The sequence below is a fragment of the Triturus cristatus genome, chromosome 8 (assembly GCF_964204655.1).
Source record: "Triturus cristatus chromosome 8, aTriCri1.1, whole genome shotgun sequence".
Lineage (NCBI taxonomy): Eukaryota > Metazoa > Chordata > Amphibia > Caudata > Salamandridae > Triturus > Triturus cristatus.
The window spans coordinates 1,449,946,421-1,449,963,886 of NC_140591.1; the positions used below are offsets into that span (position 1 = coordinate 1,449,946,421).

Here is a 17,466-nt window from a genome sequence, read left to right on the forward strand (position 1 = left end):
CTCATCAGATGCTTTGCACACTTAAAAAAAAGTTTTAGAAAATTCTGCTGGAGGGACATTTAAAAATCTAAAAGATAAGTCCTGCTGAGATCACAGATGATGCTTGAGTAGAAATCGCAATCAATCAAAGCCTCCTTGATATTGTTTTGTCACCGCATGTTTTGTAGTGAGAAAGGATTTCGATGCACAGAGATCTATGCAGTCCACCCCACCGGCTTAGACGCACATCGACCTCTCTGTTGCAGACCTTGGTGCAGTTACATTTATGTCTTGCCAGACACCGAGACACATTTTTCAATTTACTTATTCATTGTTCATCTGACTAATGTCTTACTTGTGGATACTAAAATCTCATTTGAAACCTAGACTGACTAAGCATTCAATGTGCAGTGCGTGTCTTGTGTACAAACCATACAACTGAGGTGCCTTCCAGATGATGATGTACCTTGTATCCAAACCGTACAACCGAGGTGCCTTCCAGATGAAGGTGCACCTTGTATCCAAACCATACAACCGAGGTGCCTTCTAGATGAAGGTGCACCTTGTATCCAAACCATACAACCGAGGTGCCTTCTATCCAAACCATACAACCGAGGTGCCTTCTAGATGAAGGTGCACCTTGTATCCAAACCATACAACCGAGGTGCCTTCTAGATGAAGGTGCACCTTGTATCCAAACCATACAACTGAGGTGCCTTCTAGATGAAGGTGCACCTTGTATCCAGGCCACACAACTGAGGTGCCTTCCAGATGATGATGTACCTTGTATCCAGGCCACACAACTGAGGTACCTTCTAGATGAAGGTGCACCTTCTATCTAAACCATACAACTGAGGTGCCTTCTAGATGAAGGTGCACCTTCTATACAAACCATACAACTGAGGTGCCTTCCAGATGATGATGTACCTTGTATCCAAACCGTACAACCGAGGTGCCTTCCAGATGAAGGTGCACCTTGTATCCAAACCATACAACCGAGGTGCCTTCTAAATGAAGGTGCACCTTGTATCCAAGCAACACAACTGAGGTGCATTCCAGATGATGATGTACCTTGTATCCAGGCCACACAACTGAGGTACCTCCTAGATGAAGGTGCACCTTGTATCCAAATCATACAACCGAGGTGCCTTCTAGATGAAGGTGCACCTTGTAACCAAACCATACAACAGAGGTGCTTTCCAAGTGGAGATGCACCTTGCATCTAAACCTTGCAGGGGAGATGCCTTCCGGATGAAGACTGTACCCATGTAGACCGCACCATTAAGTATCATCTTTGGGCTGTTATGAATTGAAAAGTGCAAATACTCCTGCTCTCAGAGTTGTTTATGTTGCCTTTCTCTGATGTAAAAATCGTAGCCTGTAGGAATTGGTTTACTATGTGCTGTAGACCTAACGCCAAGCAGCTGTCCATTGGATGTGGCGTGCCGTGCACCCTGCACACATTACCTCCATGAGATAACCGTGTTTAATCTGAAAATTAAAATCGAGCCAGCATTCCACCTTTCCTTGACTGGGAGATTGGAGCGGGGGGGTATACTTCGGGTATGTAGTCTGTCTTCCATCTCCATTGGTCTGTCTTGTGACCGCCTCCTTTTCCCGCCGCTCCTTTGTCACTGCTGCACGCTTTCATAGTACTCCGCACAGCACTTACCTTACATGTCCTGTCTTTTATCTCCTAAGCTCGCTATCTGGATAAGGTAGTGAAAGGTACTGTTTGGTCTTCCTTCCTTATTTTTTCCTATTGTCTTTGTGTAAGCGAAAGAAATCAAAATGTCATGACACGCTATCTGTTCCCATCACCGCACTCCGCGCGCTGCGGCCTGGAAAGGTTAGGCTCCGCGTGCCTGAGGGGGGGAGCGAGACTGCGTCAGGGGCTTTGTTCTCAGAAAGGGCTCTGATCTTCTCTGTGCTTACATTGTACTGGTGTTTCCTCAGCCCTTCCCTTCTCGCCACCTCCCCTCGTCCCCAGACCTTTGCATCAAAGTCCGCAGCAGATATCTTGTTGGGTGCAGATGCACCGATTGCACAGCGGCTATTGTTCGATTGATTTTGTGTTAACTTCTGAAAGGTGCAGGCGGTGTTCCTAATTTTAAACCACACAGATACACCCTTGATACACTTTGAGGTGCATCCAGATGCCATATAAATACCAAATCATGTGTATAGCCAATAGTCAATCACTATATAGCCATGATATTGAAAATAAATGTGGCCCAATATTACCTGTTATCTAGAGCAACAGTACTACTAAACACATATTCACACATTTACTTCTACAGGGCACAGGTCGTATATGAGTGTTTTTTTTACCACAGTACAAGACAATTGACATTGGAAAATAGCATATTACACTCTCTCTCTCTCTCTCTGTGTGTGTGTGTGTGTGTGTGTGTGTGTGTGTGTGTGTGTGTGTGTGTGTCTATACATCTTATTTAGAAAAATATAATTTTTCAGTGAGTTGTCTCATCTCGAATAATGCATTTTTTGTCATGTAGTTTGTTGATTATCTAGGGCGAGTGAATGTGGTTGCGATGCAGTCTTCATTTGAAAAGCACCTTAGTTATGTATTTTATTACTTTTGATTCCATCGCTTGTCAGCTAATGTCCTTTTTCTTTATTGAATCTAACTGACTGGTTAAGATGAGTTTTGTGGTGCACTTTGCAGGTTTCTCCAGTTTCAATGTATATTCTTAACACACTCGCTTAATGGTGTGTGCGTGTGTACTGTTATACTTCTGAACTAATATAGCTTTGTTTTGGGCCATTTCCTTTGTACAAATCGAAGTCAATGTGTAGGTTCGAATGTACATTCATTAGCCTGGACAAGCATCCAATGGTGTGAGTGTCCCTTCTTTCAAATGAGTGTCTGCAGGATGTGCATTTGTCTGTCTTTTAAAACTGCGGTACTCTCTGGTTCGCTCTTCACCCCCTTCACGCATCCCCCTGAAATTGACCAGTGGTGGCCATCGCCACCGCACCCTCCCTGCACTGAAGGGATTTCTTTGTTTTGTTTAGTAAAGTGAGTTTTCTGTGAATCCAGTCCATGCTATGCCATCACCGGGGCCCATTTCAAAATAATGACTTCTCTGGCGCCTCTGGCGGCCGACTGATATCCCTGCCTTCTTCAAATCGCTTTTAAGCACGAAGTCCAGCCCTGGCGGACTCTGCCCTTAGAGCTACCCCTGACCCTGTAACATATGAGTTCCCTTAGCGGGCAGTGTGGGGGTAATTAATATTAAACAACATGGAGTGGGGCCATAGAAATCTCGGAACTTCAGGGTGGGTGGTAGAAGGGGCTGGGGGGCATGTCTTTGTGATGGCAGGCTAGAAGGGGGGCGGGGGGGGGGTAACATCAGCTCTGTTTCTGGCTCCCCTGTAAATACAGTCTGACCCCTGAAAGCTTTTCTTTTTACAATGACCAAGAGAAGTGGGCTGCCTTGTGTTTGCAGAATGCGGCATTCCTCCGGGTTAAGTGAGCTGCTAAAAATACCCCATTCACTTGTCATCCAAGTGCATTATCGCCATTAGAAACCCGAGTATTAGTTGCTAAGCTCACGCTTAACTCCCAGGCTCTTTACTTGCTCCAGTGCTTGCAAGAAACAGCTCTTCTGTGCATTATTTGGTCTCCTTAAGCGGTATGGTCTTGTTTTCAAGGTCTCTACCTCCTTTCTGATGGGGGGGGGGGAGGGTGCGAGTGTTTAATCGGCTCAACTCATAGACTCGTCTGAATGACTTTGGAAAAAGAATTTGCAGAGATTTGAAGCTGTCCTGGGTTCACGTCTGAGTAGAGTTTAGCTCCCTCATCTCAGGGAACAAATATCTTTGGTTCATGGGCTTGCCGACATCCCTTTGCCAAGCGTCCCACAAACAAATCTTAATTTTTTTGTCACGACTGCGCCAACAGAAGGTTTGCTACCAAAATGTGTGGTGCATGTTGCTTTGATATCCGACTGTATCACGTGAAGGTTTATTTTTATTTTTTAAGGTATGGCGTTACAAAAAGTTCACTTTCTCTCTCTCACACTTTCAGCCAGCCTTCTTCATCCATTGGTCTGTGGATCTGTCATTCACATTTATCTTCCGCCCACTACAGTGTGGGCCAGGGCACTTTGGCCATTGGCTCAGCAGCTCCCCTAGCAATAAAAAATGTACAAAAATCACGAAAACTTAAAGAAGAATTGACAAAGCCAAAAGGCTGGCATGCAACCCCAGCCCTATTGGCTTTGACAATGCTTGTTTGTTTTTGTGTACTGAGATTATATTTGCATTCCTGCAATTAAAACTGGAAAATGTAAATCTCATAAGCAGATCAGTGGAGAAAGACAGGACTGAATAAACTACTCCTGATACGAGACAATTGAATCTGTTTTCAGTTAGCGGAACTGCACGCTGTGTGCGCAGACACCAGAACATCTGTCGTCTAGGAGTTCCCAGGATACCGCGGGCCTGCACCCGTAGGTCTACGGTGGCTGTGGCTTGGCTTGGGGTTACTCACAGCCCATGCCATAACTGGGGCCTTCAATTAGAGACTGTAATGGGTGAAACATGGCCACTCTGCCCACTAAGGGCATTGGCCGGAAGGGAGTGTGAGAGTGAGTGTAGGAATTAGACAGTGGGAAAAATTAAAAAAGAAATCTCTTTTTTGGTTAATAAGCAATACCCGTGCACCCTGAAGACGTCCAAGGCCACTAGAGTCCAACTTGAATTTATTCTGTGCCTTCTGTTCCCCGCTCCTGGCCCATTGGCTTATATTTTTTTCACCATTTTTTAATGTGATGTATGACTGGTGTTGGGCTGCATAAAACATGTGGTGAAAGAGTTAAAGCATGAAGCCACAGAGTCCCATTGGGATACAGACAGGGAACAGGCCTTCTTACAGCCAACACTTCTCTGCGGAAGGGGGTGGCAGCTGTAGTCCAGCAGGTTTACGACTGGACCTAGCCAGATGTAGACGAGGGAAGCAGGCAGCCCTTAAAACCATTATTTTATGCTGCTTTTGGGATTAAGGGGGAGCCCAAATTGCTGGATCAAGGGGCGTGCTCTGGTTGCAGACATTTAAATGGCCTACTGGTTTTTATTGTTGTAACAGTTATTGTCTGGATCGTGTTTTCTGGTTACATTGTGGGCACTCGGCTGAAATGTATTCTGCCTGGTTGAGAGTTGCAGTCTGTGCAGGAATCCACTTCTCCTCCAACAAAGCACGCACACGCTCCCAGTTTTGGAACTTTATTTCCTGAAAGTGGGGTCATTTGACGCCCTGTAGCTCTGCCCGAGTTGACTCGTCCCTAGTGACGTCTCCCCTGACTGAGCTGTAGGGTGTTGATAATCTCCCACAGGGAGTGCAGTGGCGAACCTATAGACTGCGGCTCCTGTTGATGACCGGACGTGAGTGGTCCATCACCACCCCTGAACCTGAGCTCCAGCCACCAGGCCTGGGCCTGTCTCATCCAGCCTTTGCCTCTCCCCTCCCAGCAGTCACCCATTGCCCCCCATCGTTAGCTGCTGCAGCTGTTTCCACATGCTACTTGTTGCATTTGTGCCACCTTTTTTTTATTTTTAAAGTGCAGCAAAGGTCTGCAGCACTTAAAACCATAAACAAAAGATGTCCAGGTCTCCAAACAAGAGGCACCCAGCAAATTGGCGGGTAAAAGAGTCAAATAGGCAATTGCCACTCTGAAGATGTCCTAGTCCTGAACATTGTCCTACAAGCCCAGTCTAGTATTTTAGTACATTTGGTTGATTTTTAAGGAACCAAGGCTGCAACTCCCACAATGCATGCATATATTTGTTGGAAATCCAGGACTGGAATCCCGGTGCACCGATGACGTGGAATCATCTGGTCACCTAATTCTAGATCTCCTAATCGAAGAGTGGGCCTTAATTACACTCTGTACGTGCTTGCCTTGCAGAGGGCTGCCCCGGCTTGTGTAACGGCAACGGCAGGTGTACCCTGGACCTCAACGGATGGAGCTGTGTCTGCCATGTGGGATGGAGAGGAGCGGGCTGTGACACCTCCATGGAAACGGGATGCAGCGACGGAAAGGATAACGATGGAGGTAAGGCTGGCACGAACCTGTACCGGACAGTAATAGCGCCTGCATTTATACGGCACTCGCGACCTCAGATCCCTGTTGTGTTGTGAAGCTGCAAGTAATGTGTTCCTATTACCAACAACGGTGCTCGTTTCATTGACCTCTGGGTTTGCAATCTCTGGCCTGCCTCTCCTAGCGGGATCTCTGCTGGCTTCTGATTGGTTTATATGTTGCGGAGGGTGTTCGCAGCAGAGATCAGTAACAGAAAAGATGGCATGGATGCTCTTGCTGGGGTGAAACAGATGAAGAGCTATCAGGCCATCTCCACGTTTGCAGTGGAATTCATGGGGGCCATTGTTGAGTGTAGATCAGTTCCAAATTCACATTTTCTTTCATATAAGTTTTCTCTCTTCTTGATAATGTATCTCATTTTCAGAAAAAGTTGTGCTTCAGTTTCTGATGAAATGTCTGCTCTGTGTATCCAATATCCAGTGACATTTATATCAAACAATTCAATTTGTATTCATAGGTGGACCTGCTGAGGAGAAAAGATACAAAGGGAATTTAAAATCCCGGGAATGATGCTGAGAGCATCGGTCCCCATGAATACAATCCATCACTTCATCGTGATGCCCACCGAAGCGGAAGCAAAGCTGTCCCTTCATTTCCTTCCATCTGTAGGACTCGAACAAACTGAAATACCAAGGCACTTTGTGGGAATTGCATTGCACTTAAAATGTGCAGCAAACAAACGAATGCCTTCCCTTGCGCTAAAGGTCCGCGTTGTGCTAGTACGGCACTTCTTCACGGATGCAAGAGTACAGCACATTCAAGGTGAGCGGGTGAGCGGACAGCATTAAATACCCGAAGAACCGCTCTTGCTTCAAATCAAGGGCCCCAAGTAATGAATAACGCTCGACCCACCTCCATTGCAAAGATTTTCAAAGGCCCAGTCAAAAAGATATGCCGGGTCTGGTGGCTCAGTGGACTAATGCGTCTATTGCAAGGGCCTTTGTACAACCTCATGGTCACAGGTTCAAATCCCGGCGGGTCCACTCAGCCTTTCATACATCTGAGGTCGATAAAATGAGTACCATTGAGTTGGATAACAACAAACATCTGTTATTCAGCGCCAAGATACCCGTAGCGGTGAATGTGTGCTTTACAAATACACGTTATGTTATATAATGAGCGCCGCGTTGCCTCTGCAACACAACCGTTTTTTGGGGATCCGCATTGGAATCCAGCATTGGCAAAGCCAAAAAGTCGTCTTATGCCTTTCCAAGGTGCAGACTATTGGGTTTTGCCGGTGTTTGTTTTGCTAACTATTTTTTCTTTTAGATTTCAAGTTCTGCGCGCATCACTCACGTCGCAGAACTGTCTTTAACTTGCAAGGTAGGGTAGGTTCCCGCTCTGATCTCCTTTCGGATTGCATCCAAAATAAAGTACAGATTGTGTATTGTAAGTTATTCTTACTGCCTATTATTTATACTATGCATAAGTGTATCATTGTACATAAAAAAATCACCAAAAGAAAAACTTGCAGCAAAGAATTTCCTATATATTTCACTCTTAGCTAGATTTAAAAAGAGTGAAAATGACCTCCTTGTGCGGCAAAATTATCTGGCAGTGCGTATATAAATTTTGAAGCGGCAAAAGTAATGTAGGAAAAATTGCAGACTTTGCAAAGGGCAACATTTCGGAACCTAGCAAACCTTTGTCACTGAAAAAATACTTGGTGCTTCATAGAGAACACAAAAAGGCGAATGGGTGAAAGGGAGCCAGCATTTGTACCATTCCGACTGCATCAATGTTCTGCACTCTTATTAAACGATTTGTACTGACCCATGCAAATCGAAAGCCCTGTTGGGTCGGGATGTCCTGTCTGACATTATCCATCAGATAATCGAGCAAATCAAGTACAACTTGAAGAATTTCCTACAAACCCAAGATGGCCGCCGCATGCTGTGCGTCTTTGCCCACGGAGGCCATTGTGGCAGTGGGTGAAGATGCTACAATTCTGGGGCACGCTGAGAACCTCTCCGTTTCAAGGTTCGGTCTAAATGCAAATTAACATATCACCGAAAGAGGAGATGCGGTGCAGGCAATTATATTTCTGTGCCGTCTGTGAGCACATTTTGCAAAGATCCTCTCAGAGCATGGAGGTGATCTTTGGAAAATGTGATGCTGCCGAGCCCAGAGGGAAGGAGCAGGCACTCCAGCTCTCCGACCTATTTTACAGATGCCGTGCCCTTCAACAAGCTTGGCCAGTGTTCCGTGGCTCTGGTGTTCCTCACGCATGGCTCCAAGCGTTGGATGACACGCGATAACACGTTCTAAATGCACACGTGCACCTTGGGTGCCGCGGAGCTGCATTGAGGTGGTGGTGGTATCGTGGTGGGTTTAACCGCTGTGCCTCCCACGTTGACACCGGTGGTCCAACATGGGGGAGTGACTTTATCTGCAATCTCTCTCAAGCACTCATGGAAATTGATTTAGAATCGTGTTGTCTGTCAATTGCACTTGTTTCCCGCAGGCGTGGTCTTGTATCACTCGAGAATTAGAAGTTGTCCAGTACATAGCACAATCCTAGGGTTTTCACAGTGTGCTGGCGGTGAAATCAGGAAACTTGTCAACCTTATTATTATTTTTCCAAATTTTGTAATGCCGCTACCCCAAGGGGTTTCCCGGCGCCAGACAAGAGTAGGGCAACAGAGAAGGGCGGCACAGAATCCAGATGAGAACAGACAAGTCTTTAGACCTTTGCGGAATGCGACGTTGCATCTCTCATCGCCTGTTGGACGGTATTTCACATAGAATAGCAATCCAGATTAACATGTTTTCGGATCCATAGAGACACAATGCCACCGATATTGACATTCAAGAGACGCCGTCAAAGATGGCTGTTTGCGTTTAGGTCAGTGTACGCGCTTGGGGCCTGATTACGAGTGGGTCGGTCAATTACAACCTGTATGTAAATCCCTGTTTACACGGGTCGGAATTACGAGTTTGAAGGTATTCAACAAATCTGATAAATATTGGATGTGATCAATAACTCAACCTTCCTTAAATTTCAGCAGCTCAAACCTGTCAAAATTTAACTGGGGAAATGCATACGGTATTTACCGTATCATGCAGATTTTTGTGCATTAAACACCAAAATCTGCATGTTATTTCCTATTAATTTTTAATGGGGGTTATTTTTTGCACCAAATAAATCACGTACGGCGTGGTACTTTTATTTATCAAGTATGATAAAGAACACCTAAAGTCTTAATTAGCTAAAGTTACGCTTCAGAGATCAAAGTAGGCTAGCAGAAATTTTCGCTGTATTAAATGTAACAATAATTGGTCATTTAATCTCCGTTTTTTACTGAAAAAAGCAAGAGACGCCCCCAAAAGGATTGGGAAATTCAATGCACGGAGACAGCATTCCTATAAAGTGCTTTATAATGTGTGTAGTCGCTTTCACCCGTTCTTATTTTTACGATTTTCATCCAAAATTCACTGAAAAAAGTAAAAAGATCCAGTTTCAAAGCAAAGGTTCTAGAGAATGGCTTCTTGTGGACACAGACGGTGAAGCGCAGCGGAAGAGCGGATAGGCCGCCGTGTGTCCTCTCGCATCGGAGGGATGCTGGAAGCAGATGCTGAACATCACCCTTTTCATTCGGAAAAAGGATGAGGAAGAGGCCAGTGCAAGGCTTCGATAGTCACATGCGACAAAAAGGGTCAACGGTGGGAGGATGCTGTGTGTGAACAGGTCCACGGGTGAGCATGACCACAGATCGTGGTAATCCGCTTATATTTCGCATGATGGAGGGCGTTGTGACTAAACAGTGCTATTCGTTCATTATTTACCCATCTAGGTGAACAGCCACTCAGTTCAATAATAATACCCTTAAAAAGAGTTAGTTTTTATTTTTTATTTTGGGGCATGGAGATGTGGTTTCTTCGGAGTCCATGTGGCATGCAGCTCGGTAGTTGCTGTATTGAAGAAGGCTCGTGTGTTCCAGCCACCCCCCACTATCAGCATACTCGCCCGTCTTTCACAAACTGGGCCCATATTATATAATGGGCGCACTGTCCCTGTTTATGCCACGGCACACCTTTAGGCAGGTGCGTCGGGCACAAACAGGAACAAATCACCCTATTTCAGTCGATGCATCGCCTTCCGGCGAAGCAGCAAGCTCGCAGCGGCCCTGGTTAATGTAATTCAGTGAAATACAGAGTGACTGCTTAGAAGTCTCAGTGTTTCACAGTGCAGGTGACAGCCACCAGGCCCCCTGCCGAAGGATGCAGTGAGTGACTGCACCCACCTGCAGGTGGATATCTGGGGGAGGGGGGGATCTATGGGACCCCATTTCACCCCCTCCGGACGCTACCCATAGAAGGCGTACTAACCATGCACCACCTTTTTGTGGCACACTGTCAATGCACCCTTTAAGGCCCTGCTGGCCTCTGGGCCTGTATTCGTAATAGGGAGCAGGCACAGAGGCAAAGTGATTCCCTCATTTGCGTGGTGCCATGCTGCATGCAAACGAGGGAAGGCCCTCTGAAGGCAGCAGGCATTAGTTGTGCGGCAACGCGCTAAGTATTACAGAAGGGGCTGCACAAGCATGGGCGTACCCTTCTGATATACAGTAGCACCCCAAGGGCGCTCAAAGTGGGTGCACACGTCTGTTATGCCCCTGTGCACTATGCATAATGCGGCCCCTGATCACTAGAAGCTGCACCTATTCTGGGCACAGCTGATCAGTTGTGAAGTGGATGGCCATGGCTTCACACACCAGCTCATGTTTCTGACTATATGTTGTCTATATCTGGAAAACCACTCCCGTTTCTTAACTTCGAAAATCAAAAGATGCAGCCAATGTATTCCAGTTGAACATTCCACACCTGTCTTCTTTGAAGCTTCCACATCACACAGATAATGCAAAGACTATCTGAAGGTTAGACCTGAACAACTATCAAGTGGGTCAACTGGTACTCGTCAAGTACAAGTGTGCTGGTTGACCTGGTGTCGTTTAGCTCAGATTAGTTAATCCTTTAGACCATCATTGATATAGGGCTCTGGGGAAGAGGAACCACAATTCATGGAAAGGTGATGCTGTGTGTTGAATCCTTCACCGACCACAAGTTAATCTTATGATAAATGCCCCCTCTTTGTTCCTCTGCAGATGGCCTGGTGGACTGCATGGATCCAGATTGCTGCCAGCAACCCCTGTGCCACATCAACCCCCTGTGCCTGGGCTCGCCGGACCCCCTGGACATCATACAGGAGACTCAAGCACCCGTGTCTCAGCAGAACCTGCACTCCTTCTACAACAGGATCAAATTCCTCGTCGGCAAGGACAGCACACACGTCATTCCAGGAGACAACCCCTTCGATGGCGGGTAAGTTAATGTTCGGCGATAGCCCTGGGCCGTACGCCTGTCTGATATTAAACCTTCACAGCGCATTTGTGAGCCTCGCATTGTACGCCAGGAAATTCTAATAGGGACTGGCAGAAGGGCATAGGAGACAGGGGCTAAGTCGGTATCGGTAGTCCCAAGTGCCAGCGCGCGGGAAATGGAGATCCGCAGATATGTATGAATTTTTATGACCTGCTTGGTGTCACTGAAGGACTTTCCAGTGGTAAATCATCCGAAGACTGGGATGTTATTCCATAGAGAGATGTTTCTGAGCTATCCTATTAATATGACTTTGTTCACGCTTTCCCGCGTCGCACGGTGTTGTTAGCGAAACGCAATAGAGACCTTGTTCTGCTTGGATACGCTTACCTTTGTAGACCTTAATTTTTCTTGACCTTCACGAACATGTATTTCTAGAGCTGCACTGTTTTTATGGAAATACATCAAATTCAAATAATCTTTATTCGGATACTTAATATCCATAAAAGCACAGGTCACGTTAAAAACATTTCCAATAAAAATAAATAAATAAAAATGGAAATACATCAACGTACCATCATTTCAGAAATGTAGCTTCAGCCGCCGGTAGGTAGCTCTTGCAATGCCACTTAATAGTACTTTGTAACATTAGTTCTATTAAAAGCCTTTTTCGCAGAGAGAGATTTTAAAAACTGTTTTGCAGGCATTCCTGTTGTAATAAAAGCAAGCAAGAGGCATACTTGAGAGGGCAGGCACTTCCTCTGTTCAAGTTTAGCCATAAAACGTAGTTAAAAAAAAAAAAGGCAAATCTTCAAAGCTACTCTATCCAGGTCGTAGAAGGTCTGTTGGGTTCCACCATTTGTATAATATTTAGCTGTGTTAAGGGGTGCTGAAATAAAACTTGGATTTTATATAGTTTTTAATGATTTAACGGTGCTCAATATACAGAATTTGGAAGGATGGGAAACTGGGTCAACCTTGATTGACTTCTGACTCATGGCCGGTTGATAATCACAAATCTCAGTGGGGAGCATTTAACTCAGAGTTATCTTCCCAGTCTGTAAATGGAGTCATTAAACGCATGATACATAAATCGCAGTAACAGAAAATGGTCCCCAATACAGGAGGGGCCTAGCGTATCTACCGTTTCCAGGATATTTGGACCACTGCAAGTAGCTTCAAATTATTGCTCTAGGGCAGAACAAATCCAACTCTCAAGTCTGATATGAGCTCTGTTGATAGCTACAGGATTATGTATTGCGTATGTATTACGTATTCAGCATGCTGGGTTACTTAACGTATGCAGGAATGTTTACATAGATGGAGAAAAGTGTTTTGGAGCATACCTTGTGTGGAGGGAGCAGGGCACAATCCACTATGATTGGAAGGTCGACAATAAAGAGTTGGGACTTGGGATCGCTCTTGTAGGGTCGGTAGAATTTGAGACGTAGTCGCCGATTGTTCCACAGTCGTACCAATTTAAAGAGAATGCCAGATTGCATGCGAGTCCTTTGTACACCAGTGTATTTTTTGCATCTGAAGTCTCGCAAGGAAAAAAAATGCTTGGGTAGTTGCCAATGGGAACTTGGGCTCGCTTGCTAAATTGCCTTGTTTATTTGTGTTAGTGGCTTTGCACATCACACAGCATGGATTGAAAAGCCGGCATCGTGGAAGGGTGATGTGTTTACCTCGAGACATGATCATGTGGTCCAGATCTTGTAATGTGGACATTTATTGGTGCTCTTGTGGTGGTATCCGGGAGGTCAGTCAGAATGTGTTACCTGGAGATGGTTGAACTGGAACCAAGCCTTTCTGGGACATCTTCTTTACATGTTCCTTGAATGAATGAATGACTGATGTCAATGTTAAAGACACGGGACTTTGCCCAGGTAGAAAGAGGCCTGGTGAGAACACATGCATACCGTGCCTGACCCTGAGGTTGGCGCTTACCACTGTTGATGAGAACCAACCAACACTTTTTCGGTTGGGCTTAAGCTTGGACATTCGGGTTTGTTGTGTTGAGGTGTGACTTCATCCTTTTGTCTGTTGCCTTTTTCCAAAATTTCAGCTGTCCGAAAATCTTTGTGCGAAGCCTGGAGTTCTTCCAGATCAGGTTGACATGGCAACGGCAGTCTTCTCCAAGGAAGCACATTTATGGGGAAAATCAAATGTTCACATTTTCATGAACAGCCCTGGCTGCCAGCAGTAGAGCTGGGCCGTAAGTGGAGTAAGTAGGAGTTACTAGGGGTAAAAATTCAGAAGGACTCCAAAATATCACGTCTTCGAAGATGGGGTACTATTTACACATGTATCTTATAATCCTAAACTGTGGGTACTGGCAAAGAAATCAGAAAAAGTAATTTCAGTGAGAAATAGAGGATGGCTTCTATCGGTGCTAAAGGCGTAGCAATTGTCAACGAGGATTCTCAATGGTGACAACACGTGTATGGTGAAAGAAGGTTTAAGGGCGAGAGTAGGGAGGGGTAGGAGGTGAACACCGCTTTCAAGAGAAAAGAGAGCCATTGATGGATCTATTATAGATGGTCAGAGTGTGTGGTAGAAATGAGCTTCAAGGCAAGCTTTTGAAGCCATAGATCAAGATGGTATGGGTTAAATGATGTTACCCCGCATGGTTTTACCCCGCAGTTTTTACTCCACACAATCTTTTACAACGCAGGGCTTTACAACACATTCCTCATTACAACGCAATTACTATTCTAACACCAGGGGGCGTTACTTTGGGCAATGCGTTGTAACAGTTTGCGGTGTAAAGCCCTGCGTTGTAAAAGTTTTTGCGGAGTAAAAAATGTGGGGTAAAGACATGCGGGGTAAAAAACGCAGGGTAAAGGTTGTTTCCTGATGGTATAGCAAGAAGTTTAGCATGACTACTGGAGGCATATAGTTTCAACCACAGTGGCATCAAAATTATAATTAATTTAAAATGAGCATTAAAACCCCAGTTGACACACCATTCTTTCCTCTAACACTAGCTTGGAAGCAACTTTTGAAAGCGCATCCCCTCGCGCGTCGGCGAGGCTTTTGTTAGCGGGAGATGCTCTATGTACTCAGAGCTTCCTCAGGGCATCTAAAGGCTTTACATTATTGTAATGAGCAATGATGTGCTCCGATAGCCTCGCAAATACAACAATCTGTATGTTCTCAGGAGCCAGCCTCTTGTTAATTGGCATGCTTGTTACGCGCCGCTATCTGGGGCTCTAACGAGACATAGACAGAGGTGAACTCGGTGCAGGTGACACTCGGAATGAAAAGAAGCCACTTTCGGAAGAGTGAGAACTGCATCTATGGGCTACCTGGGATATTTCTGTATCCTAGACCAGAGTTCACCAAAGTCGGTCCTTGAGGGCCGGATCCATCCCATATTTTTAGCATGTCCCCATTTAGATAAATGTAGTTATCTTAAAAATCTGGCATGGATCCGGCCGACTTTGGAGAACCCGATCCTAGACTGTGAGTGTCGCACGTCAAGGCCAGGTTGTCCGTGGCTGAGGGGGAAGAACTGGCGTTCTCCGGAGGCCAAACGTTGCCATTCCCTGGGTGGCCGTGAATGGCCATGAAGGGGAAAGAGAGCTTGTAATAATGTCTCCAAGTGTAGATGGGGATGTGAGCTATTGGTTCGCTAATCAGCTCTGGCACCAGATTACCTGAATTGTAGCCACCACTTCCACAATCCAGTGCCTCAGGAAGAACTTAAAGGTTGGTAAAAAGAAGAGGCTAAATCTGGTTAATAAGTTTTGTATTAACACCGCATAATGGCAATGAACGTATCCATGCTGCCACATAAAAACCACACGCTCACATGAGAAGTGGTGTATGTAGGTAGACGGCCTGGAAATAATGCGTTGCCGCTTAACTAATTGTATGGAACTTCATAGGAACATGCAGAGCTTAATTTGCACACAAAAATAAGTGTTGGGTCCCTCGTCTGGAAGCCACTGTAGCTTGCACCACCCATTTCCCCTGCCAGCACTGCCAACGACAGTAACAACAGAACTACTAACCAGTACACTCCTATAAGTGTGACATTTCAGACTATTCCAGGCCCCCGAAGCTATAAGAATGGCTTGGGTGGCAAGCATTATGACCATTTTTAATGTATATTATATGAATAATAAACTGTTGCTGTGCTCGTCTCCAAATTAGACTGACAGCGCCACCATGTGGCAGATTGTCATAAGTGCTGCTTCTGACAATTAAGTGCCAGTGCTGAGCACCAGAAACCACTGGCTCGAATTAAGCACTGGGAACATGAGCATTCTTTTTCAAGTCCAGTTTGCTCACAAAGGCTTAATAGGTAGGTCTGATGTCTAAGACACTGATTTCTTGATCATTTACTAGAGGAAAGGCTAGTCCACCTTTGCCATCTGCTCAGCTTGTCGGAAGGCTGTCTCACATTTTTGTCTAGATTAGTGTTTCCATCATTAAAAGAATTTAAAGTTTAGTGTACGATACCATAAAATCCATTTGAAATTGTAGATTAGTTTGAAAAATAGTGACTAGAAGTTGGTGATATTATGGCCATAAGGTAGTCAAGTAAATATGCGTCGAGGTTGCACAGCGCACAACTTTACAGAAAAGTTTTACTGCCATTGGCACTTTATATCACTAAACCTCTGCTGTGTCTCTGGTCTGATGGTCATAGCCTTATTTTCAAAATATGAATATTGGGAGATCCTTTAGAGAAGTAATGTGCACAGAAGCCTGCAGGTCACCAGGGCGCAAGTTACAAATACCCAAGAATATCTGTAGGTAAAATGCCTCGTAAGTCATCGGGGGTGGAGCCTTATAAAATATAGGTGAGCGGGCCATTGAAAACTCAAGCCTGAAGCCTGGCTACTGCTCAGCTCGAGAGAATTGGAGCCTCGACCCCTTAATGAGCCGAGCTTTCATATGGATTCTGCCTGCCACCCTCACTTTAACCCCAATGTACAAAGAGGTAAAAGCAAAGTATTAACATGTAAGTTAAAAAGACAAATATATACTCATTTAGTGGCAGGTTTGTACACAGTAAAACCCGAAAACCTGGATTAAGCACGACTTCCCCATGAATCAAATTATGTGACCGTAGGCTAATATTTTATTTTACTGATCCTCCCTTTTCCTCTCTGTCACATATTGAAATATGTGAGTTCAGAATACCAGCTGTCACTTCCTTTCTGGTCTCTATGCCCCCCTGCATCGCGCTGCACCACGTGACCATTCATATCTTGGCTTGGGCTTGAGGGTCAGATGTTCTAAATTGAACAGGGAGAAACAGAAAGCCAAACTTTGGAATGTTGAAGTAGAAGGTCTATAGCAATCGTGATTGGCCCTACGTCGCGCCCCCAAGATTCAATCCTCTTAGTAGAACCCTGGGTGCACGTGGAAAGGCAATAGACTTGTGGAGGATGATTATTGGCTGGTGAAGGGCTATTTCTCCAATATTTCAATGCTTCCTATATCTGTTCTTTCCCCATATTGTGTATAACACTCTTGAGTTTAAGGGTGCTATGTTGTAACAGCGTGATACACGGTTGTTAAACGCACTCTTTCTACAACTTGGACAGAGGGCATTTAATAAGCACTGTAGCCCTCTGCAGCAGTCAATAATGCTTATATTAAACCTGCTGCACATGACTTTAGTGGATGAAGTAAGAAACACATATACCTGTAGTTGCTGGTAGCCCCCGGCTTACCTAACAAGAGCAGTGCTTAATTTGTAAAGTGCCAGGTCCTGCCCAGGAGGCCACTGCAGCTTGCACCACCCCTGTCATCGCTGCCAAGACAACTACTAACCATCTCTCTCGCCTGCAAGTTCCACAATTCAGATTTATTCCAGGTCCCCAAAGCTAAAGGAATGGCTGTAGAGGCAGGTATTAGTGATAGTTAATGTATATTGTATTTATAAACAAAAGTTGCTTTGCTCATCTCTAATAGAAGAGCAGCGCCACCATGTGGCAGACTATCCGAAGTGCTGTGTTGACAATTAAGTGCCACTGCTGAGCACCGGAAACCACCAGCTCAAATTAAGCACTGACCCAGATGC

The 17,466-nt window shown here is 45.3% G+C and overlaps 1 protein-coding gene across 1 annotated transcript in view; it reads left to right on the plus strand.

The window, feature by feature from the left end:
- The window catches only part of TENM4 (teneurin transmembrane protein 4), a 1,193,139-nt gene that overhangs the window by 1,044,741 nt on the left and 130,932 nt on the right, over positions 1-17,466 (plus strand). The window contains exons 18-20 of the mRNA XM_085623238.1: positions 1,681-1,707; positions 5,910-6,056; positions 11,210-11,426. Of these exons, the coding sequence (XP_085479364.1) occupies positions 1,681-1,707; positions 5,910-6,056; positions 11,210-11,426 (391 nt within the window). The remainder of the gene's footprint in view (positions 1-1,680; positions 1,708-5,909; positions 6,057-11,209; positions 11,427-17,466) is intronic.